We start from the raw sequence: 20,152 nt of genomic DNA, 5'->3' as shown, positions 1-20,152 counted from the left end.
GACATCACCACTCAGCCTTCCCCACTCTCGGGGGGGGGGCGAAGCTGAGACGCAGGGAGAGACTGGCCGGTCTCCACGGTTACTGCGGAGGGGATGGGAGCGCTCTGGCCCCGCCTCCCCAAGAATCAGGCCTATCAGGAGGCCCAGTCTCCCGGGTGGGGGCGGGGCTTCAGGGGCCGCGCGAGCCGGCTTGATAAAGGAGCAGCGCGGCGTGCGCGAGGCCCCTGCCCACGTACCATTGGGGGTGGAGGGGTCCAGGCAGCGGGCCGAGCGAGCGAGCGGAACCAACTGTATTCCTGCTGGAGGGGTCAGTACCGCTGCGGGAGCGGGGAGGGAGACGATGGTCTGGCCCCGGGCAGCTGCCTCGGAATGAATGGGAGGGGCGGGGGGCTGCCCCGGGCGGGCCCCGCTGCTGGTTCTCCTCAGCTCCGCCCGGCTTTGGGCGGGTCGCCTCCCCCCTCCCAGCCGCCTTCCTGCCCCCTCAGCTCCGGGCCCGCGCTCCCCCCCGCCCCCCAGCTCTGCCGGCGTTTAGTGGCCGCCGCAGTTATTCCTCCCTCCCCGCGAATAGCGGCGGCGGGGGCTGAAACGAGGGGGGGAGGGTGTGTGGCTGGGCGGGAGAGGGGCGCGCGCTGGGACTGGGGGAGGGGAGAATTGGGGAGAGACCCCCCCTTGCGCGGGCCAGCGCGGGTGTGAGAGCCAGGACTCCTGGGTTCCCGCAATCAGTGCCTGGTCTTGGGGGAATTAACCCCCCCTCCTCCCCAGGTGCCGCTCCTCCCAGTGAGGGGCGGGGGGATCTGTGTTCCTAGCTCGCTCTGGGGGCCTCCCGGGGTGAAATGGGCTCTAGCAGGATCCTCCTTTATCAAGTGTGTTGAGAGGTGCTGCTGACAAGTGCTACCTAGGCACGGGTTATAACCTTGTGAGGCTTTCAGAGAAGCAGCCCTGTTAGTCTGTATCCGCAAAAAGAACAGGAGTCCTTGTGGCACCTTAGAGACTAACATTTATTTGAACATAAGGTTTCGTGGGCTACAGCCCACTTTGTGATCTGATGAAGTTGGTTTTAGCCCACGAAAGCTTATGCTCAAATAAATTTGTTAGTCTCTAAGGTGCCACATGTACTCCTAACCTTTTAAAGGTGTGAGGAGAGACCAGACGGTGAGTTGAGGCCACTTTTGCATGGCCCAGACTCTAAAGGTTAAGAGGATGTCTTATTTGTGTTGGCAGGTTGTCCTGGATTGAGGTTCTTGCACCAACCCGTTTGGGTCCTGCGGCAGCTGAAGGGGTAAATAAAGCAAGACCTATAAATCAGTGGCCGGGCTGCTGCCTGCTGTGCATTGCAACCTCAGCATAAGCTGGGGCTCTTGCCAAATGCACCTAGTCACAGCTAGCGTTAACTCAACGCTTGGCTCTTACGTGCCATGCCAGTGCGTTAGAAAGATCAAATTGCTTTAAAAATTAAAGTGAAAAGCTTGCTGTGTCATACTGATGTAGCAGGCATGGTCTTAACAAGGAAGGTAGCCAAAGAGCTGGAAAAAAGCAGTTAGATTAATTCTGACAGTTACTTGTGTCACTCTAAGTGCCAACACTGGCAGGTTAGAGACTTTGACTTTACAGATAAGTGTTATTAATAATACTTAATATTTCTCTAGTACTTGTCATCCAAATAATCTAAAAGCGTTTTACAAAATGGAACCTGCTGGTTAAGAATTTAATACTCCATGCAGTTACTTCATTTATAGTCTCTGATCATTAAGGTAGTTAGAAGCATCCATTTACTAGAACTTAACCTGGGGGGAAAAATTCCTACCTAGTTTAGTGAATCATTGTCTGATGCTGTTTTCTTGTATGGATTAGACTGAAATAATTCTGAGTTTTTAAACATACCTGTTTCCTGTAAATTGTCAGTTTAGACCTATCATCATGGCAACAGAAATGAGTTTCTGTTGTTTCTGTCTACAAGTATCCTGTAATTTCTAAAGCAGACCTTAGTGACAGTGGGGCTTTTGTGAAAAACATGGCAAATAGTTACAGCTTTTCTTTTTGCCTTACTGTAACATGTTTTTAAAATCATGCTTCAGTTGGTAACTGAAGGAATCTACTTTTCCCCCTTGGTTTCAGCAACCAACTTCAGGTTAAGTGCTGCTATGTTGGGGTGGAGGGCATGAAAGGCACTACTGTAGTTCCTTTCATACTGAGGGCATGCTATAGAGAGCCCAAGCAGATGAACAAAAGGGTACGTCTACACTACGGGATTAGTCTGATTTTACATAAACCGGTTTTATAAAACAGATTGTATAAAGTCGAGTGCACGTGGCCACATTAAGCACATTAATTTGGCAGTATGCGCCCATGGTCCGAGGCTGGTGTCGATTTCCGGAGCTTTGCACTGTGAGTAGCTATTCTGTAGCTATCCCATAGATCCCGCAGTCTCCCCCGCCCCTTGGAATTCTGGGTTGAGATCCCAGTGCCTGATGGGGCAAAAATCATTGTCACGGGTGGTTCTGGGTAAATGTCGTCACTCATTCCTTCCTCCGGGAAAACAATGGCAGACAATCATTTCGCGCCCTTTTTCCCTGGATTGCCCTGGCAGACACCATAGCACGGCAACCATGGAGCCAGTTCAGCTTTTTTTTTACTGTCACCGTATGTGTACTGGATGCTGCTGACAGAGGCATTACTGCAGCGCTACACAGCAGCATTCGTTTGCTTTTGCATGATAGCAGAAGCAGTTATCTGTTGTTCTGTATTGTCTGCTGCTATCATGGGTGCTCCTGGCTGAAGTCGGCCGGGGGCGCAAAGGCAAAAATGGGAATGACTCCCCAAGTCGATCCCTCCTTTATGGTTTCTAAAAATAGTCCAGCCTAGAATATGGGGCAAGTGTACTAGAGAACCAGTGTATCAGAGAGCACAGCTGCCCATGTCAGATCCCGCAGAAATGATGAGCTACATGCCATTCATGGGGGATGCCTCTGCAACAACTCCACCCATTGCTTCCCTCCTCCCCCAACCTTCCTGGGCTGTCATGGCAGTGTCCCCCCCATTTGTGTCATGAAGTTATAAAGAATGCAGGAATAAGAAACAGTGACTTGTTAGTGAGATTAAATGAGGGAGAGGCAGCCTCCAGCTGCTATGATAGTCCAGGCAGGACATTAAACAGTGGGGAGGGAGAGGAGCCCAGCATCCCGCTGCTATGATAGTCCAGGCAGTACAGAATCTTTTCTTTACACATGAAAGGAAGGGGGCTGATGGAGCTCAGCCCCTAGTTGCTGTGATGAAGACGGTTACCAGCCGTTCTGTCCCATCTACTGGGAATGACCAGGAATCATTTCTATTTTTACCCAGGCGCCTCCAGCCAGCCTCACCTGAGGCCAGCCAGGAGTACTCACGGGCTGATGATGATGGCGGATAGCAGTCATATTGTACCGTCTGCCACCGGGGGGGGAGAAGAGCAGATACTGCTCTTCGCTGCTGCAGCATCGCATCTACCACCAGCATTCAGTAGACATAGGGTGACATTGAAAAAAGTCAAGAAACTATTTCTTTCCCTTTTCTTTCACATGGTGGGGGGAGGGCGTAAATTGATGAGCTATACCCTGAACCACACCGGACAATGTGTTTGAACCTACAGGCACTGGGAGCTCAGCCAAGAATGCAAATACTTTTCGGAGACTGCTGTGGACTGTGGGATAGCTGGAGTCCTAAGTACCCCCTCCCTCCCTCCATGAGCGTCCATTTGATTCTTTGGCTTTCCGTTACGCTTGTCGTGTAGCACTGTGTAGCCTGGAGATTTTTTTCAAACGCTTTGGCATTTTGTCTTCTGTAACGGAGCTCTGATAGAACAGATTTGTCTCCCCATACAGTGATCAGATCCAGTATCTCCTGTACGGTCCATGCTGGAGCTCTTTTTGGATTTGGGACTGCATTGCCACCCGTGCTGATCAGAGCTCCATGCTGGGCAAACAGGAAATGTAATTCAAAAGTTCGTGGGGCTTTTCCTCTTTACCTGGCCACTGCATCCGAGTTCAGATGGCTGTCGAGAGCAGTCACAGTGGTGCACTGTGGGATACCGCCCGGAGGCCAATACTGTCGGTTTGCGGCCACACTAACCCTAATCTGATATGGTAATACCGATTTTAGTGCTACTTCTCTCGTTGGGGAGGAGTACAGAAACCGATTTAAAGAGCCCTTTATATCGATATAAAGAGCCTCGTAGTGTGGACAGGTGCGCCGTTAAATTGGTTTAACGCTGCTAAAATCAGTTTAAACACGTAGTTTAGACCAGGCCTGAGAAAAACATGGCAAGTAGTTACAGCTTTTCTTTTTGCCTTACTGTAACATGTTTTTAAAATCATGCTTTAGTTGGTAACTGAAGGAATCTACTTTTCCCCCTTGGTTTCAGCAACCAACTTCAGGTTAAGTGCTGCTATGTTGGGGTGAAGGGCATGAAAGGCACTACTGTAGTTCCTTTCATGCTGAGGGCATGCTATAGAGAGCCCAAGCAGATGAGCAAAAGACTGCAGAGGAGAAGGCGAAACAATGGTAATCCGCTCTCTCAAATCTCTGATCCTTCCAGAGGAGAAGTACAGTGGGGAGGAAGCAAGGACTGCAGAGGGGCAGGAGAGACCATGGTCCAAGAAGGTCCCAGTGTAGAGATAGGATCTTTCTCATGTCACCTACTTCAAGAGCTTGATATTTTTAGTAACTTGTAACTCAGATATGATCTGTCTTTCTTTGTTTTAAAACACAATTATACTGAACCTCAGTCTCTTTCTCTGGGTGTGGAGGGGGGGGGGGGGCAGCAGTGTGGCACATTGTCATCCATGGTGGTGCAAAATGATTGGGGCACATAGTGAGAAAAGAAGAGGAGGAATGTGTTTTGGAGAGGCTGATCTAATGGCTGTTACTTTACAGCTCACACACTAGTTAGAGATACCAGAGTGCATTGCACTCCTGCTGCTCTTGTCTTCCCTGCCCTGACATGTTCCTTGTGCTGGTGTAGCAAGGAGGGAGGTGTAGGAGCTGGCTACCCCATTTGAGGTTCCTTCACTTGCAGGTCGCTTTTCTCCCCATTGTCCTACCTGGGTTGCACAAATGTTATGATTGTGGTAGATTCTAAAATCTTGATTGTGGCTTCCTGACCTTTGTGAAATAATGTGATTGGCCTCTGGTGGACAGTGTTGGACACAAGCCTACCATACTGCAGGCAGTTGCTTTGCAAGCTTCCTCTTCTGGATCCCCCAGCACACCTTAGTACAGTAACACCCTTACTGTTCTAGTCTGGAGCTACTCTTGAACAGGGACTGAGGCTTGGTCTACGCTAGCAAATTAGGTCAGTTTAATTATGTCAGTCAGAGGTGTGAATCATGCACACCCCTGAGTGGTGTAGTGAAATGGACCTAAGTCCCTGTGTAGACTGCATTAGATTGACAGAAGAATTCTTTGATCAACATACCAACTCTCAAGGAGGTGGATTACCTGTGCTGACAGGAAAATCCCTCCTGTCGGCAAAGGTGGTTTCAATGCTAAAGCGGTACGGTGGCGCAACTGTGCCACTGTAGAGTTTTAACTGTAGACAAGCCCTGACAGTTGAATGGAGTGATAGTGTCATCCTTACCATATAGAATAGAATGAACCCATCCAACTAATTTCCTGTCTAGGCAGAAGTAGATTTTAGATATGGGTCATTGAAACCCCTTCTATCCGAATGTCCCACCACCCACTCCAGAAACAAACACAACCCCCCCAGTAACCTTCAAGCAACTTAACAGAGATACTAAAATAGATAGGTAGTTCTCTAGTGAACAAAGCCTAATGCTGTAACTCAAGGCTTGTAACTACTAGCTAGCAAAAGAATAATCTCACCAAAAGTAAAGAGACTAAACCAACAATTTCTGAAGAATTTAAACTTTCTTTTAAAATAATTCAGTGTTTGGTCCCTGCAGTTGTGAAGGTAGTCTTCTTAATGTGACCTAATGCTTCAAAGCTGTGTTCCAAAGTGTGCAGAAACAATTCTTGTGCCTCTGCAGTTGACAAAGAAAGCTGTAAACTGCAGCATATTTAGAACTGTGATTCCTGTCTTTCACTGCTACTATTCCAAACCCTGTATATAGCACTGAAAATAAAAATCATGTTCATTTCATACTCTTGCTGCAGCAGAAGAGGCAAGCACCAGGGAGCTAGATATGGGAAAGGGGGGTTTAAAAAAACGTGCTGGGGTGAGGGTAGCAAAATCCCCCTTTTTAGTCTTTCTACTACCTGACCAGGAGGTTGAAGGAGTAGTGGAGAGCTGCCCCTCTCCTCCCTAGAGATAGACTAGGAGAGTTCACCCACATACTCCCTGCTTTAACACCAGCCAGGGGTGAAAGTAACTTACAGGATTTACCAGTACTGCTGGAGTCCTGAGGGGGGCGTGGCCTCATCTGGAAGAGGCGTGGCCTCTCAAGATTTAAAGGCCCTGGGGAACCAGCTGTGGCTGGGAGACCCAGAGCCTTTAAATCAACCAGGGGCTCCCAGCTGCAGAGGTAGATGGGAGCCCCCCGGGGCTCAGGGGCAAATTAACTGGCCTGGGGCTCTGGCCGCCAGGGGGAGCCCCAAGCTTTACGGGGCTGGGGCAGGGATTTAAGGGGCCCAGAGCTCCTGCCGCTGAGAGAATCCTGTCCCCAGCCCGGCCGCCAGAGCCTTGGCTGGGATTCAAAGGGTTCTGGGCTGCCCGCAGTGGCGAGGAGCTCTGAGCCCTTTAAATCTCAGTTGCAGCTGGGATTTGAAGGGCTCAGGGCTGCCCGCAGCTGCAGGCAGCCCTGAGTCCTTTCGATCCCCGCCGTGGAAGTCGATGCAGTCCAGCAAGGCGTACTGCCTGTTGCTGGCATGCTGGACTGGACTGGACCGGCTTACTTTCACGTCTGACTGTATGAATGTGTCTCAAACAATGCAGCTGCAGCCTGCTACCGATCATCAGCGACCCCAGCAACCGGCCGCTGCGGGCTGCTGCCTGCAGAGAGTTTGCAGATGCCGCTGGGCTGGGTCAGCCAAGGAGTAAGTAACCAAGGCAAAAACCACAGCCAGCCAGGGATGAATGAAGGACAACTGGAATAGCCTTCATGAAATATACAAGATATTTAGAGAAAGTTTTGTCAATTTCAGCCCTCTGGCACTCTGCAGGCAGGACAAAACAAAACGAGATCTGAGATTCCACCAGCTGTCCTAAGGACATTTCAGGTGTTTAAATCAATATATAAAGAGGATGGATTGGAATGAAAACTACTATTTCTTTCAAAGGAGGCACAATAATTTCCCTGAATATTCAGTTTTCCCCTCTACTCCTTTTGTGGTTTTGTCTATGGAGGCTATTTGCTTTCTCTGTGAATCTTGGGTTGCTTTAGCAAAATTGCTTTGCCCAAAATAAACCCTAATCATCATGACACATCTTTCCACAATGTTTTCCATGTTTTTTGTGTTGTGTTTTTTGAACAGTAACATTTCAAAGAGGATCTGCAAGCAGTTTGGACATCACAACCATGATCCTCTGCTGGGGAGGGAATGGGATAGATTTGAACTTGGAAATGGTTCCTGATTTTGACTGTTTAGGAGATCCCCTCATCCTGGGGGCAGAAAAGAACTGCCCCTGCCATGGTCACACACACCCAACAACAACTGGGAGTGAAATTAACAAGGATGCCAGAAACGGCTCCAAACTCTGGGCACTGAACTGCACAGGGAACAGCTGAGTTTAAACTGTTCTTTTGCAGGCAGCAGCAGCAGGCATCTCAGCTAGTGTCCCTACTGCAAGCTAGAGCCTAGAGGAGCACTCCTGCTGGGGGTGGTGGTGGGGGGAGGAATGCAGAGCCTTGTCTGCAGCCTGGCTGGAGGAGGGGAATGGAGGAGCTGAGAAACCAATGTGACAGTGAGTTTTCCCCTTCCACCTGCTTTTATTAGCTCTGGATTTAAGCTGTGCAGCCAAATGCTTGTATTTGTTGTGTATGTTAGTATTGGAGAGTACTGGACCCCGCAGCGGCCGGTTGCTGGGGTCGCTGATGATCGGTGGCAGGCTGCAGCTGCATTGTTTGAGACACATTCATACAGTCAGAGGTGAAAGTAAGCCAGGGGCAGAAAAGGACTGCCCCTGCCATGTTCAAACACACCCTCCCCTCGACCCTCAGCTGCTGTGAGTGAAATTAACAAGGATGCCAGAAACCTAGCCCTGGGGACTGAACCATCAGGGAACAGCTGAGTTTAAACTATTCTTATGCAGGGAGCAGGCTTCTCTCTCTCCCTCCCTAAGTCGGTCTCCTTTTCTTACGGGTCCTCCGTACCAGCTTACTTTCACCTCTGACACCAGCTCACTTGGTCCTTTTCTCTCAGTATATTTGTATTTTCTAATAGTGAAAGCACAGATTGTGGTGAGTTTCTTCCACCCACTCCTCCAATGACACTGTGTATTCTTGGTAAAATGAACATCCTCTAAAATTAGTGTGAGACCCAGCTACGCTCATGCATACAACAGCTGTACAGCCTACTAAAGCTACAGCTGAGATTTTATGTTCTGGGATTAGATCTTTCTTTTTATGCCGTGGGCTTGGTTTTCAGTTTAATTTATTGCTGAAGCTTGCAAAAACTTTACTTATTGCAAATTAAACTCATAAGTTCCCTTATCTTATTTCTTAGAGATCTATAAAAATCATTAATATCCAAACTAGGGCTGTCAAACAATTAAAAGAATTAATTGTGATTAATACCTTTTTTAAATCTTGGTGGTTAACAGTGCAATTAAAACTGTGATCAAACAATAATTGAATACCATTTATTTAAATATTTTGGATGTTTTTCTAAATTTTCAAATATATTGGTTTTAATTACAACCCAGAATACAAAGTGTTCAGTGGTCACTTTATTATTACAAATATTTTCACTGTGAAAAAGATAAAAGAAATAGTATTTTTCAATTCACGTCATACAAGTAGTGTAATGCCATCTTTGTGCAATTCACAAATGTAGAATTTTTACATCACTGCACTCAAAACAATATAAAACTTCAAAGCCTACAGGTCCACATTTGTAAGTTGCAAGTTGCACTTTCACAATAAAGAGATTGCAGTACTGTATTTCTGAGAGATGAATTGAAAAATACTGTTTATCTTTTCTACAATGCAAATACTTGTAATAAAAATAATCTAAAGTGAGCACTGTGCACTTTGTATTCTGGGTTGTAATTGAAATCAATATATTTGAAAATGTAGAAAAACATCCAAAATATTTATAGTAAATGTAAATTTATATTCTATTGTTGTTTAACATTGCAGTTAATAGCAATTAATTTTTTTAATTGAGTTAATTTGTTTTGAGTTAATTGCTTGAGTTAACTGTGCTTACTTGACAGTCCTAATCCAAACTGATATTGGGGAAAGCAGCCAGCTAACTTATAAACACGTTTTAGGGCTTGGCTACACTCAACTTCAAAGCGCTTTGAAGTGTGAGTGTGGTCACAGCGCCAGTGCTGGGGGAGAGCTCTCCCAGCACTGCATGTACTCCACCTCATGGGGATTAGCTTGCAGCGCTGGGAGCCGGGCTCCCAGCGCTGCGGCACTGTTTACACTGGCGCTTTACAGCGCTGTATCTTGCAGCGCTCAGTGGGGTGTGTTTTTTCACATCCCTGAGCGAGAAAGTTGCAGCGCTGTAAAGCGCCAGTGTAGCCAAGGCCTTAGTCTTTTATGTCAGCAACAGGTGCTTATGTTACCCTATCAGCCCATGTAAAGTTTGTCAGACTCCAGAAAAAGGATTGCAGACTGAAAGATTAACTTGTTAAATTCTTGTCAGTTGTGAGGGTATTACATATTTTTTCATGATCTTATTAAAAAACTTGGAATTTCCCTGCTATTCAGCACTGAATTACTGCTTTGCTTTTTAACACAAGCCTGTTTGCTTTTTTATTAATGCTTTGCTCTATCAGTTATTTAGAAGCTATTCTCTTTAAATGATTTTTTAGTGATAATCATATGTTGTATACTCCCTTGAGCTAAGAAATCTTGTTACATGTTTTCAGTATTCTCTACCTATCACCTGATGAAACAAGGTGGGTGAGGTAATATCTTTTATTGGATCTACTTCTGTTGGTGAGAGAGATGAGCTTTGAACTTGAAAGCTTGTCTTTCTCACCAAAAGAGTTGGGTCCAGTAAAAGATATTACCTCACCCACATGTTTCTCAAATATCCTGTGGCCAACAAGGCTACAACAACACTGTATGTGTCGTGAAGACCTCTTAAACCAAACAAATGTGATTCTTAGGTGTTCCTGGTGCTGTAGATCTCTCCTTCCCTCTTCCCCTTTCTCATAGGTACAGGCCAACTCCTACTCTTTTTAGGATTTTGATTGGCCTAGCAAAGAGGCAGGGCTCTATAAATTCCACACACACACATATCCCTTTTCCTTCTGTTAAATTACCAAGGGAAAGAAAGAGGTAAGCTCAGATAGAAGCAAAACAATGCTGATTTATTGTATAATCTTAAATTTTTTTGATTTCATTTTATTAAAAATAACTGTTAAAATTCAGTACACGCACTTCTTTGGAGAAACTCTTTGGTTTTATTTAATTAAGATAGTGAACAAATTGTTGATTCTTTTATTTATTTCCCTCACAAGCTAATATAGTGGATGAGGAGCTTGTCAGAGAATCTAGGTGGCAATGGATGTTTGACATTTGAAATATGAGAAGAATATTTTCTCTTTGGGTTGGTCAGGAAAGAGAAGGCTACCTGAAAAAAGGAGTTTGTTACATTCGTAATAATACTTAGCACTTTCCATCTTCAAAACTGCTAATTACTTTAAGTGGTAAGGTGATGCAGGTGACTTTAAAATAACAGATTTCAAACTGCCTTTTCAAATTAAGACCTGGATATTGAGAGAACTGAGTTTGTGCCTCATGTCTCTCTTCTGTTAAGTGATGCTACTAATTTATATTGGAGTCATGATGCAGTTTTTGCTGGAAATGTTTTTAAGACAGATTTCAGTGAGGTAGCCGTGTTAGTCTCTATTGCTGTCTGACTTTCCAGCAGGAGCCTTTTGTTTCTTACTGTGCAAACGTTAAGAGTTCATATGAGAAGGGGAGAGAAGAAATCCTCTTTACTAGCATCTATAAAACCATCTGTGAGGTTACTCTGAGTCAACCTGTCTGACAGAGAATTGGGATGTGTAGGAGGGAGATGGGAAGGGCTTCAGTGATTTGAACTCAACATTTTTCATTAAAACAAAAAAGTGTAATTTCAGAATGGATACATAATGGATACTTGCTGTAGCATGTGTAGGATTTCAGGTAATGCTTAAAGGTGTGGCTTCTGCTGCAATGCAAGTAGTGACCTAGCCTAAGGACCTGTATTGAGAGTAGGCATGAGTGGAAAGGCTTAAGTGTAGCTTGACATAAGTAAATGACAGAAGTGACCTTGTGATGTCACTGGACTGAAGACTGGTGATAAACAAATGAAATAAATCAGTTGACTAGGATGAAATAAGAAACTGCAAACAAGTTATTGATATTTTAGGGTACTTTTAAGGAGCATATGTAACGGACAGCCATAATAGTAACCACAGTACAGCCATAGCAGCTAGTGATACAAATGCTAATGATTGTGAAATAAGTGGATAATTAACCTTTGAAAAGTGAGGACCCTAAATAGTGGAGTGTAGAAGTTCAAATAAGGAGAAAAGGCATGAATTAATTTTGAATAAGCATAGGATAAAATGGGTGTTAGTGTAACATAATATACGAGAGGGTGGCACTCAGAACATAGCTGGAACAAACAGGATGACTAGACAGTAGAAACTGGGATGTACCCATTCTCCTGATTGAGGTTTCACCACAAGGGACTGTAATAAAGATTTGTTATTTCTTGGGGGTCTGCCATCTAATAACTTGCATGTTGTGGCTTGTCTAGAGGTGAAGACTAATCAAGTAAATATTAACTATTCAAGTAAATAAAGAAGGCTACAGTGCTCAGTCTCCCTCCCTGTTTCCTCCCTAGATATAGATCTAGATGGAGATAGTCAGTCTCTCTCTCTCTCTCTCTCTCTCTCTCTCTCTCTGACTGGCCTCTAATTGAGCATGAACTACATGCACTGTGTGCCATTTTTGTTACGAAACAGTATTTGATTGTAAAGCGATTAGGCTAATTGTGTAGATTAGACTCTATAAATAGGGCTTCTGATTATTGGCTTAAAGCCAATAAAGACACACACTCCTAATAATCTGTTTTTTATTAAATACCAGAAAAATACTGGAAATGGTAACTTGTGCCAAAGGACTTGTCTATAGGGAGCAATAATGCAGTCTGTGGGGAGTGATATTTAGTTCACTAATGTGTTGCATGTTAATTGGTCCATGTAGATCCTATCAGTGTGCACTAAAGGCTCCCTAGTGTGCTTTAACATAGTGTTGTTTGAAACAATATTATGTTAAAGTGTACTAGGGTATGTTACTTACTACCACGTATTCAAAGAGGGAGCTCCCTCAAAGCCCCCAGTTATGCACATCTTCATAAAACTAAAAAATGCTTAAAAAAAAAACCTGAAAAAAGGGATTTAATAAACCCTGGAAACAAACCTTATATATAATAAGTGATTCTGCCTTTTGCTTGCTTCTCTGGTTCCATTAATTCTGTAAATAGTGTGTGTTTGGGGACAGGGATGTTCCACAGATTTACTGCAATTTTCACTGATGTAATTGCTGCTTCTTGATGCAATGTTAAGAAAAGCTAGGCCATGAGAATGTTTGATGACTTGACTGTAGGTAGTCTCTAGAACAGCGGTCCCCACCTTTTCGTGGGCAGTAGCACATTCATGTTTTCAGAAGAGTGTGGCGGTCGCCAACAATTACTCACATAGAAGGCCAGCTCCAGTCCCCAGTGGAACAAGCACGTGCCTGGGGCAGCACATGCTGCGGGGCGGCATTCCGTCCATTCTGCAGAGTCGGAGCGTTTGGGGGTAGGGTTTTTTTTTGTTTTTTGGGCAGTGCGGAGAGAAGCCGGGAGGACAGAGAACACTGGTGCCTGCAGCTCCGGAGATCTGTCACCAGCAGGCACGAGGCCGCAGCTTCTCTCCCATGCTGGGCACTTTGTGGGCGCGCATAAATGCCCCGGTGGGTGCCATGGTGCCCGTAGGCACCGTGTTGGGGACCACTGCTCTAGAATGTATCCATTTAACCCATGTAGTGACAGCTTCCAATCCTAGTAGAGGTACTGTTGTTTTTTGAGCTTGTACCTCCATTTGCTGTAGGAATCGTGATTTCTGATGCTCACCACAAGAGGGACTGAGGCAGAAAGCAGAAATGACACCACCCTGGGTTCTCACTGTGCTGCACTGGACTCTTTATACTTGTGAATATTTTCTTCTGCTCATGCTTGTGATGTTACCTTTATTCATTCTATTTCATATGCTGCATTTAGCAGGTCATGGCACTAGTTCAAGTTTCAGTACTTCAGACAGAACTGGGGTTGCATAAAACTTTTCTTAAACACAGACTGTTCTACACAGTTCTAAATGTTGAGAAACTGTTGGTTTTGTATAGACTAATTTGTGACTAATACTTTCCCTCTTCTCACAGCATATTTAAGACAAAGATGGCGATTGTAAAGAACTTGGGCAGAACCCTTAGTCAGTTGCTACAGAGCCCCGGTTGTGGATGTCAGACTTCCATTGTGCCAGTTAGATGTATTGGTGTCTCACCACGTCAGGTGACCTCAGATGCCAGCTTCCATTCAGTATCTTTTTCAGAGACTGATCATCCTCGAGTATTAATTACAGGTTAGTCATTTAATTACTTCATTCTTATTTTTGTTTCTCAGTTGGCAGTCATTTTTTCTCCCGAGGCCTGATCCTGAGAGTTGCTGAGCATCTACAAATTCCATGTGAACAACCAGGAGTTTTAAGTATTCATCTCTCTAGATTATTATTATTTATTTATTATGTACTATTTTGTATTGCAGATGTGCCTGATGCCCCCAGTTAGATTTAGCAACTATATTGTGGTCTTTTTGGCCAGTTTATTTTAGAGCTATAGTAAAAGCATCCCTTTCTCTTAAAATAGCATATTAAGTTTCTTAGTTCTGTGTAAACAAAACTCTTCTGTTTTGGTTCCCATAACAATGTAATTGAAGTATTAAGTTTTGAACTTCTATTGGTCTATAAGGACATATAAGTAACAGTCAATATTTCGATATCATTACCTTTTCTTTGACTTGGCTTTTGTTTTTACAATCTCTTTTCCTCTTTAGGGGGCCTGGGCCAACTTGGGGTGGGACTCGCTAAACTCTTGAGGTATGTTAGGATTTTGTAATTTTATACGTAGTAAGAAGTTAAAAACTCCACGATTAAGATTTTCAGAAGTGACTAGTTATGCTGAATGTCTCAAGTTGGGCACCTAAAATCTTATGAAAACTGTAGCTAAGAATCTTATAATGCTGAATGGAACATTTAAAATTTAAAAGTCCATATTTTAAAATATCCTTAGAACTGCTGCTATTACTTCAGAAATCCAAGCTGTAACTAAAACTCAAAACCTAATTTTACACCTTTTGTGTTTGTTCTTATACCTTTCACTGAGTTTAGAGCTGAAAAATGACCAGTCATCCTTCCTTTTGTTGGTATTTTTGGCCTTAGTCCTGCAGATGTATGTAATTTTGTACATGTCATGTCATTGGGTTCAATGAAACTACTTGGGTGCATAAAGTTAAGCATATATTTTGAGAATCTAAGTCCTTAGCTTGTGGTAAGTTTCCTTTTTGGTTTTTCATGCACTATGGTGCTGCTGGGTTTGAGTTCCCAATACCTCAGGCAAATGTTTAATTTGTGTATCTCTTTTCATGATCTTTTTTGATGAACAACAATTCTGTTGGTATTTTTTTTTTTTTTTTTTTTTTTTTTTTTTTTTTTTTTAGAGAACCGCTTTGGGTTTTCTAAAACCCGCCAACTTACTAAACACCTAAACTTTTAGACCTTGCCATAACTGATGGTATTTCTTGAAGAGAATTTCAGTGATAGAAAAATTTATCTTTTAAGTTACTATCTCTTATAGTGCAATAGTTGCATCATAGTTAAGGATAATGGAATGTTAAGATTTTATTTTACAATTGAATGGGCAAGAAACTGTAAGATATAAACTTTGATGATGATTGAATTTTTCATGGTAGTTTGATGTAAAGTGAATTGATGCAGAGAGAATAATAAGAGCATAAAATGATCCTTTCTGGCACTTTTTCACTGGATTATCTCACTTTTTTTCTTTGTATTGCTTTCACAAGAAATCTAAAACACTCTAGGAGCTGTCCATCATCCACGTTCTTGATCTCATGTGCTGATTCCTAGATATCAGCTATACATAGAGGTAGTATTTGTCTACAGAACATTTTAGCCATAATGGGAGCACCAAAACAAATCCCCCAAAGTCGATGAGGACAGTGTGGCGGTCTGAATGCTGTTTTGGTGGGGGGGAGCAGCTTTCACTTCTGTCTTCAACAGATACCAGAAAGCAATATGTATCCCAGCTTTATCAAACTTGCACTCTAACACACAACCTTAGCAATGACCTCAGCAATGTTAAGGTAGAGTAACTTCCCGAATGTCAGATGTGCTGATATATTGATATAAAAGCATATGAGGTCACTATTGAGGTTTTGTGTTAGAATGTCAGTTTGGTAAAGCGGGATTACATATTGCTTCCTGGTATCTGTTGGAGATGGAAATGCAAACCTTAAGGAGTGTTGGAGTATGATATCAAGAGTATAATAATAAAAAATAAATGGAGATAGGTATATCTCATAGAACTGGAAGGGACCTTGAAAGATCATTGAGTCCAACTGCCTGCCTTCACTAGCAGGACCAAGTACTGATTTTTTTGCCCCAGGTCCCTAAGTGACCGCCTCAAGGATTGAATTCACAACCCTGGGTTTAGCAGGCCAATGCTCAAACCACTGAGCCATGCCTCCCCCAATATCATAGGCAATAACAATGTGCAAAAGAATGTACATGTTCTTTAACATCTTACCGGCATTTTCTAACATAGGTGGATGGTGTGTGGTGCTGCAGCCTTTAACTGCTACTAAACCTAGTTTTTATCTGCAAATTTTCTGAGGAGAGAGAAACTTTGACACCAAGTCTGAAGCCTGGTCTACACTTCAAAATTAGATCAACCTAGATGTGTTGCTCAGGGCTATGAAAAATTTTGGACCTTGTGCAACACAGTTAGGCCAACCTATCCTAATGTGTCAACCTAGCTACGATACTGCCTTTTGGAGAGGCAGATCAATTATATTGATTGGAGGGGAAAAACCCTCCTACTGATATAAGAACCAACTCTACTACAGCAACACAACTGCAGCCCAGTAGCTTACTCCTTGGGGAATTCTTCACTACTGCGTGCACATAATTAATGCACAATGCAATTTTTTAATTTTTTTGCACAGAAAAAAGCTTCTGCTGAAATGTTGGTGCCATTCTGTCTTTTGCCCAACAGAGGGCACTGTGGTGATAGAGCACAGCAGCAGCTCCTAACCAGCTAGGGAAGAGAGAGAGCCTGTTGGCCAGGTCAAGAGACAGACTATGAGGAGCAGTGAGCGTGGTGCTACTAGGTGTCAGATAGGGGCTCAGAAGGGCTAATGGGGGAGGACAGACTGGGGCAGGGGCTGAATGGGAGTGGACATTCAGTGCCACAGAGGGTAGGGAGGTGCATTGCCACATGACAGCATAGGGGGTGCAGGGACACAAGGACAGAGGGTGGCTGAGTGAGGGCACAGACACATGGGGATGGGGAGGGAGGCGCAGGGCCATTGGTGATAGAGGAGGAGGTGCAGGGCCACATAGGGACAGGGGAGTGGCTGAATGGGGGCACAGAGACACATGGGGATGGGAAGGGGAGCAGGGGTGGCTGAGCGGGGGCACAGACACATGGGGACAGGGGAATGGGGTGCAGGGCCATATGGGGATGGGCGGGAGTGGGTGTCTGGGTCGGGGTGGAGGAACACACAGACGGGGGTGCAAGGACACGTAGGGATGCAGGAACGTATGGGGACAAGGGCTGATGTACTTGATTAAATGGGAGAGGCTAGGGGTCAGCCATGGTTTGCATGGGGGAAGAGCTCTAAAAATCCCTCCCTGCCTCCCCAAAACACCTGTTCTGTACTTTTTCCACCCATACCCAACAGCCCTCCAAGTTCATGGCCAGGCTTCTTCTCAGCAATTTACTTCCCTCTTCCTCAGCTCCTCTGTTACCCGTCACTCCTGCAAGCCTTTGCACTGCTTCTGCAGGGTGCGGGAAATACGGTTCTGTATTGTAGTTTAAATGAATTATTACTCAGAGTTCTGTATTAATATGCCTAGTAAGGAATCTATTTGTCAAAAAACATTTCCTGAATCTTTTTTGTTGTCTGTATTGTTACAGACATACTTGCTGACAGGTATTTTGAAATAAATGACCAAAAATAATTGAAACTGGTGTGATTATATTGTGGTTTTTGACATATAATATATGCAGAATTTTGCAGAATTTTAAAATATTGTGCACAGAAATTTTAGTTTTTCATTGCAGAATTTTTTTGGTACATACTTCCCCCAGGAGCAGTAGCTGTACCACTGCAGCAGCTGTAATGTAGACGTACCTTGAGAATTAATAAGATAGATGGACATCAGTGCTTGCACTGGACAAAGTCATAAAATGTACTCTGCCCAAATGACATCTCCAGATTAGTTCCTATTAAAACAACTGTAGCAGAACAGTGACTGGCACATTATCTTGAAGAGTACAAACTAATTGTACCATGTGCCTTCCTTTTCAGGAAGCGTTTCGGAAAAAACAACGTGATTCTGTCTGACATTAGAAAACCACCAGATGATGTCTTTTATAATGGTAAGTGACTGGATTAGCATATAGAGAAGTCTTCATATTGCCTCTGATGTTGCTCATCTGCAGCAAGACACAGCCAGGCATTTGAACTATGTATAGAATCACAGAATATCAGGGTTGGAAGTGATCTCAGGAGGTCATCTAGTCCAACCGCCTGCTCAAAGCAGGACCAATCCTCAACTAAATCATCCCAGCCAGGGCCTTAAAAACCTCTAAGGATGGAGATTCCACCACCTCCCTAGGTAACCCATTCCGTGCTTCACCACCCTTCTAGTGAAAAAGTTTTTCCTAATATACAATCTAAACCTCCCCCACTGCAACTTGAGACCATAGCTCCTTGTCATCTGCTACCACTGAGAACGGTCTAGAGCCATCCTCTTTGGAACCCCCCTTTTTCAGGTAGTTGAAAGCAACTATCAACCCCCCCCTCATTCTTCTCTTCTGCAGACTAAACAAGCCCAGTTCCCTCAGCCTCTCCTCATAAGTCATGTGCTCCAACCCCCTAGTAATTTTTGTTGCCCTCTGCTGGACTCTCCAATTTTTTCACATCCTTCTTATAGTGAGGGGGCCAAAACTGGACACAGTACTCCAGATGAGGCCTCACCAATGCCAAATAGAGGGAAATGATCACGTTCCTCGATCTGCTGGCAATGCTCCCACTAATGCAGCCCAATATGCTGTTAGCCTTCTTAGCAACAAGGGCACGCTGTCGACTCATATGCAGTTTCTTGTCCACTGTAACCCCTAGGTCAGGCCCACACAACATGCGGCCCACGGGGGGATTCTAAATCCCCCGCACAAGGCGCTCTGTGGGCAGCCCAGAGCCCTTTGAATCCCGGCCCACTGCCACTGATTGCCCACTGCCCCAACTGCCCCCCAGGACCCCCACCCCCTATCTAAGCACCACTGGTCCTTGTCCCCCGATTGTCCCCTCCTGAGACCCCTGCCCCTTGGGACCCCAGCCCCTATCTAAGCCTCCTTTCTCCTTGTCCCCAACTGCCTCCTCCTGAGACCCCCCCCAACTTCCCCCCAGGACCCCACCCCCTACCTGTCCCCTGATAAATCCCTGGGACTCCCATGCCTATCCAACTGCTGCCTGTCCCCTGACTGCCCCTCCGAACCTCTGCCCCATCCAACCCCCCCTGCTCCCTGTCCCTTGACTGCCCCCCCCAGAACCCCCTGCCCCTTTTCCAACCCCCAGCCCCCTTACCATGCCACTCAGACCAGCATGTCTGGCTCCCTGCAGCTCCAGACAGTTGCTGCCATGCTCCTCCGTGGAGCCCACAGCTCCCCCCCAGCACCTGCCTTCCAGATTTGAACACCTCAAAATTCAGGAGTGCTCAAGCTCAGTTTGGGCAGCTGTTACTTCATTTCTCCCAAATCACACATACTGATCCACTGTAACTTGCTGTAGAAAAAGTAGGATAAAATTGAGCAAGAAATACTTATTAGGACTGGAATTGCTATTTTCAACAGCCATTGCCTTTTTGTTTGTTTGAAAGGAAGACGGGGTATTGCATTGACAAATTCCCCATAGGAAGAGAGAATAATAAAGGCACCTCAACTTTTCCTCATTTATGGAGGACAGTCTTATAATATGCGTCCAGATATCCTCCAATCACACAAGCTGAAAATTGTTCCACTTTACTGCAGCTCTGTAACCATATGGGAACCAATCCTATCTGTGTTTTGTGCACATCCAAAATGCCTGCTGAATGACTCGCCCTGGGAGCGCGATACCAGTGACCCAGGGCTGGGGTGGCAGGAGGTGTGTGTGAGGGGCACTGGTGGGGGGGAGCCTAGGGCTGGGGCAGCAGCGGGGTGGGGAGGAAAGGGGGAAGCCCAGTGCTGAGGCGGCAGGGGGTGTGGGAGGGTGGGGGGAGAGCCCAGGACTGGGGCAGCAGGGAGGTACAGGGGGGAGCCCAGGGCTGGGACGGGGGGGCAGCCAAATTTTTGTTTTTGTTTTTTGTTTGGGGCAGCAAAAAACCTAGAGCCGGCCCTGCCGGATTCCCTCAGCCACCGGAGCCCCAGGCCCTTTAATTTGCCCGTGACAGCTCCCAACCACCTCTTCAGCTGGGAGCCCCTGGTTGATTTAAAATAAAGTATCACCTCCCCACCACCAACCTTCCTTTTTGGCCCACAGCTGTTTTGGTGGGGCGGTGCTGGGGAAGGAGGGTTTGTTTCTGCAGGGCTGGGTGGCCCTGGGGCGGGGTGTTTCGGCCCTCAGCTGTTTTCTTTGGAGTAATGTGACCATCGCCGCTTTATGAGTTGTGCAG

At 45.2% G+C, this 20,152-nt stretch overlaps 1 protein-coding gene across 3 annotated transcripts in view; it reads left to right on the top strand.

Annotated features, from left to right (window-relative positions):
• Positions 1 to 249: 249 nt before the first annotated feature.
• Positions 250 to 20,152, top strand: part of LOC127048848 (L-threonine 3-dehydrogenase, mitochondrial-like) — a 30,058-nt gene continuing 10,155 nt past the window's right edge. The window contains exons 1-5 of one of the 3 annotated variants that reach the window (XM_050948905.1): positions 250 to 307; positions 1,222 to 1,279; positions 13,584 to 13,783; positions 14,254 to 14,296; positions 17,809 to 17,879. In XM_050948905.1, coding sequence (XP_050804862.1) covers positions 13,600 to 13,783; positions 14,254 to 14,296; positions 17,809 to 17,879 — 298 coding nt within the window. In that variant the 5' untranslated portion in view covers positions 250 to 307; positions 1,222 to 1,279; positions 13,584 to 13,599. Of the gene's footprint in view, positions 308 to 1,221; positions 1,280 to 7,834; positions 7,898 to 13,583; positions 13,784 to 14,253; positions 14,297 to 17,808; positions 17,880 to 20,152 lie in introns of those variants that run through there. The other 2 variants (XM_050948906.1, XM_050948907.1) reach the window with 2 other exon arrangements.

Source organism: Gopherus flavomarginatus, chromosome 4, assembly GCF_025201925.1.
Source record: "Gopherus flavomarginatus isolate rGopFla2 chromosome 4, rGopFla2.mat.asm, whole genome shotgun sequence".
Lineage (NCBI taxonomy): Eukaryota > Metazoa > Chordata > Testudines > Testudinidae > Gopherus > Gopherus flavomarginatus.
The sequence above is the reverse complement of the archived record's forward strand: the minus strand, read 5'-3'. Positions and strand labels throughout refer to the sequence as shown.